Genomic DNA, 3,859 nt, shown 5'->3' with positions numbered 1-3,859 from the left:
AGACCCGCACACGCGTTACAGAAACCTAGCAGTGCACGGCGGTGCGTGACTTCGGGTGCTGAAGGCTGGCCGGTCCCCATCAGGGGCGCCTTCTCGGAGCACCCTGCAGAGCCCGCGTCCGGCCCGCCGGCCCCCCGGCTTCTCCTCCTTGCTCCGGACTGACCGCCGCCCCCACTGGAGCGCCAGCTCCCCCGCGGCGCTGGGCCTGAACCCGCACACCTATGCTGGAATAGGGTTGCAGGACTATGAGGTTCCGAAAGGGGCAGCGACGTGTCCCACGTCCCCCAAACGCGAGGCGGCCGGCCCCAGCCCCGGGGGTCGGAGCGCCGCAGACCGGCGGCGGTGGCTTCAGTCTGCGCAGCCTGCGCTCGGTCCTCCGGCCAGCAGAGGGCGCGCTCCTCCGCCCAGAAAGCGGAAGTGCGTGCGCGCGGACGGCCGAGGGGCGGGGCGCGCGGGGACCTTGTGATAACTGCGCAGGCGCGGGGAGGCGGTCCTTTCTGGAGGGCTGACAAGATGGTGAGTGCCGTGGGTTGGTGCGACCGTCCCCGGCCGATCCGCCGCCATCCGCCCCCTGACCGCGCCGTGAGGGCCGGGGGCGGGCCGCTCGGCTGCGGCGGCCTCCTCCAAGCGTCCGGGGCCGCCGGATATGGGGGCGCGGGGTGGGCCTGGCTGGTGTCGGGATGACGCGGGGCGGGGAAGGCCGGTGCTCGCTGGCACGTCCCCGCCGAGCCCCAGCAGCCCGGAGCCGCGTGTGTGTGCCCCGGCCGGAGGCGGCGGGGACCCGGGCCGGGTGAGCCCCGCGGCCGCGGCGGCTGGGGGGCAGGTCCTCGGGCCCCGCACTGACGCGCGCCCCGGCCCGCGCAGGCGGAGGTGGAGCAGAAGAAGAAGCGCACGTTCCGCAAGTTCACGTACCGCGGCGTGGACCTGGACCAGCTGCTGGACATGTCCTAGTAAGGGGCGGCCGGGGCCGGGGGAGGGGGGCGGCCGGGGCCGGGGGAGGGGGGCGGGGGGGGCCGGGGGAGGGGGGCGCGGGGCGGGGGCCGCGGGCCGGCGGGGCGAGGGGCGGAGGCCGGGGCCGGGGTCCGGGGTCCGTCCCGGCTCAGGCCGCCCGCGCTCGCCCCTGTCCGCAGCGAGCAGCTGATGCAGCTGTACAGCGCGCGGCAGCGGCGCCGGCTCAACCGCGGGCTGCGCAGGAAGCAGCACTCGCTGCTCAAGCGCCTGCGCAAGGCCAAGAAGGAGGCGCCGCCGATGGAGAAGCCCGAGGTGGTGAAGACGCACCTGCGGGACATGATCATCCTGCCGGAGATGGTGGGCAGCATGGTGGGGGTCTACAACGGCAAGACCTTCAACCAGGTGGAAATCAAGGTTCGTGCGGGGCTGGCCTGGCGGGGGGGGGGGGGGGGATCCTGCCACTGACGTCACCTGACGCCCTGCCCTGCTCGCCCCCCGCAGCCCGAGATGATCGGCCACTACCTGGGCGAGTTCTCCATCACCTACAAGCCTGTGAAGCACGGCAGGCCGGGCATCGGGGCCACGCACTCGTCCCGCTTCATTCCCCTCAAGTAGCCCGTCTGCCCAATAAAGGCACAGACTTGTCTAGTCCGGAGTCCGAGCGTTCCTTCCTTCCTGGGGTCCGCCACCTGGGGCCTCGGGTCCTACGAGACTTGTGCCAGCCGTGGCCCTGGTCTCCTGCTGTGGCACGCATTGTTGGCAGCCTGAGACAAGCCCAGGGTCCTGTGCCGTCTTGTGCTCTAGCGTCTCACCCTCCAGCCCCAGACCCTCGGGGGGAGCTGCCATGCCCTTCTGGGGCTCCTCCTCCCACGTTCTCCATCGCGGGGGTGGTTTCCACAGCTGAAGCGAATGATTGGCAGGAGCCTCTGCCCTCCCTCCAGCTGCACACACCTGCCCCGTCCCTCGCCGTGCCGCCTCGAGTCCCCTGGGTCTCCCATGGTGTCCCGGGGTGAGCTCACCCAGTACCCCCTTAGCATTTGATGCAAGGTCTCAACCCTGCTCCCTAAAGTGTTTCTGCTCCAATTTGTCTCCTTCACGACGGGGAAGACCTGCAGGCCGCGGGGGGGCAGAAGCCTCTGGACCAGGTGTAACGGTCCAGGCGGCGCTTCCTGTGACTCTCTGACCGACGTATGTGGGGGGGAGGCGAGGTGGTATCCTGGTTGTGGCCTGAGTAAGCAGCTGGCGTGGGGACAGCAGGGAGGCGTGAAGTGAGGTGCCTACTGTGCGTCTAGCGGCAGTAAGGTGGCTGCGCCTCCGGAGGGGAGGCTGGGAGCGGAGGCAGTGGAATGAAAGGAGCCTCCTGCCTTTCCCCACTCCCCCCAGTGATGACTGCTGTGCCCTCCGGCTGCTCTTTTTTGGACTCTCTCTCCGGGTTGCAGCATAATGGGCTCACACTGTTCCCTCGAGTTGCAGTGAGTGGAGTTAGAAAGCTGGGGCCGTTGTGTTTGTAATTTGTAGCAGAAGGCAGAGCAGGGCAGGCTCTGACAGGATGGCACACGCTTCTCGCGGCTCGGCGAGAGGAACCGCAGGGTGGAGACCAGACGGCCCGCGACTGTAGCTGCAGTCTGTCCGCCACTCTTCCCTGGGAGCCCGCGCGCTTAAAAAGCCCCGGAGAGCACAGTACTGCGAGAAATAGGGCCGAGTATCTGAACCGGCAGAATCAAAACGCTTGGCCTCAACCTCGTTTCTAAAGCCCCCACAGAAGCCGTGCGGACGTTGTTGGTTCCAGGCCTGGCGGGAAGGGTGGCCGGGGAAGGCCGTGTGGGCTGGTGGGAGGGGCCCCTCTGAATGGCAGCGGTGACGGGCCGGGGGTCCTCTGACCGTCCCCGGACCCTGGTCTGACTGCGGAGAGGTGGACCAGAAACTCCCAGCCCGCGCTGCGGATTTGGCGGGTGCGAGATGGGACACGGGCAGGCCAGTGCTTCGTGGTCTTGCGGCCCTTGTCAGAGCTGCTGCCTGCAGAGACTGGTGGACCCCATGCACGCAGCCGTCCCTGGGAGCTGCAGAGGCCTCTGCGTGACCTCAGACTCACCTGGCCCAGGGGAAGGTGAGGGCTCTCTGTGGTCTCGGTTGTCTTGTCTTTGGAGGTTTTGCTAGTTTCAGGGGTAGAATTTCATGATTCATCCGTTGTATACAACACGCGGTGCTTGTTCCATTATGTGACCTCCTTAGTGCCCATCACCCAGTGACCCCCTCCCACACCCCCCTAACCGCCCCCCCCCCAGCAACCCTGTTCCTAGAATTAAGTGTCTCTTACGGTTTGCTTCCCTGTTTTCATCTTTATTTTTGGAATTTTTAAAATTAGGGTTTGTTGTTTTATTTTGTCAGAGCACAAGCAGGGGGAGTGGCAGGGAGAGGGAGAAGCAGGCTCCCTGCCCAGCGGGACTCGATCCCAGGACCCTGGGATCATGACCTGAGCTGAAGGCAGACGCTTCACCGGCTGAGCCACCCAAGTGCCCCTTTTTGGAATTTTCATAATTAAATTGAATAGAAGAAACATTTTCTACATAAGCTTGGCAAGGGGGAGAAGAATGCCCAGGGTGAATGTGTTGCCTTCACTGGCAAGTGGTTTTTGATCCTGAGCATGAAAAGCCATACAACTGGACAGTTCTTAGGCCACTGGGTCCATGTGCGGGATAAAAGGCACGTGCAGACAGGTGTCTGAGATCCTCCTTGAGGGGCATGGGAATAATGGCAGTGAATACCAGCTGGGGGTTGGTGCCCGCTCAGCTCGAGGCAGTGGGCAGCCCTGGGACTGAGGGGCCCACCATCCGTGCTTTCACCAAATCCACTGGACCTTTGTCTAACAGTTTGTGTTGTATAAAAACAAGCAGGACCCTCCCTATGA

General features: G+C 65.4%; 1 protein-coding gene across 1 annotated transcript; it reads left to right on the top strand.

Annotated features, from left to right (window-relative positions):
- The first annotated feature begins 439 nt into the window (after positions 1-439).
- On the top strand, positions 440-1,599 carry RPS15 (ribosomal protein S15). Its single transcript, XM_064573537.1, has 4 exons — positions 440-516; positions 865-950; positions 1,131-1,365; positions 1,453-1,599. The coding sequence occupies exons 1-4, from the start codon at positions 514-516 to the stop codon at positions 1,564-1,566; spliced, it is 438 nt and encodes a 145-aa protein (XP_064429607.1). The 5' UTR covers positions 440-513; the 3' UTR covers positions 1,567-1,599.
- Positions 1,600-3,859: the final 2,260 nt, after the last annotated feature.

This window comes from Mirounga angustirostris, unplaced genomic scaffold, assembly GCF_029215605.1.
Source record: "Mirounga angustirostris isolate CCGP_5_RB_7025 unplaced genomic scaffold, mMirAng1.0.hap1 SCAF_1, whole genome shotgun sequence".
NCBI lineage: Eukaryota > Metazoa > Chordata > Mammalia > Carnivora > Phocidae > Mirounga > Mirounga angustirostris.
This window is presented reverse-complemented; position numbering and strand designations above follow the sequence as displayed.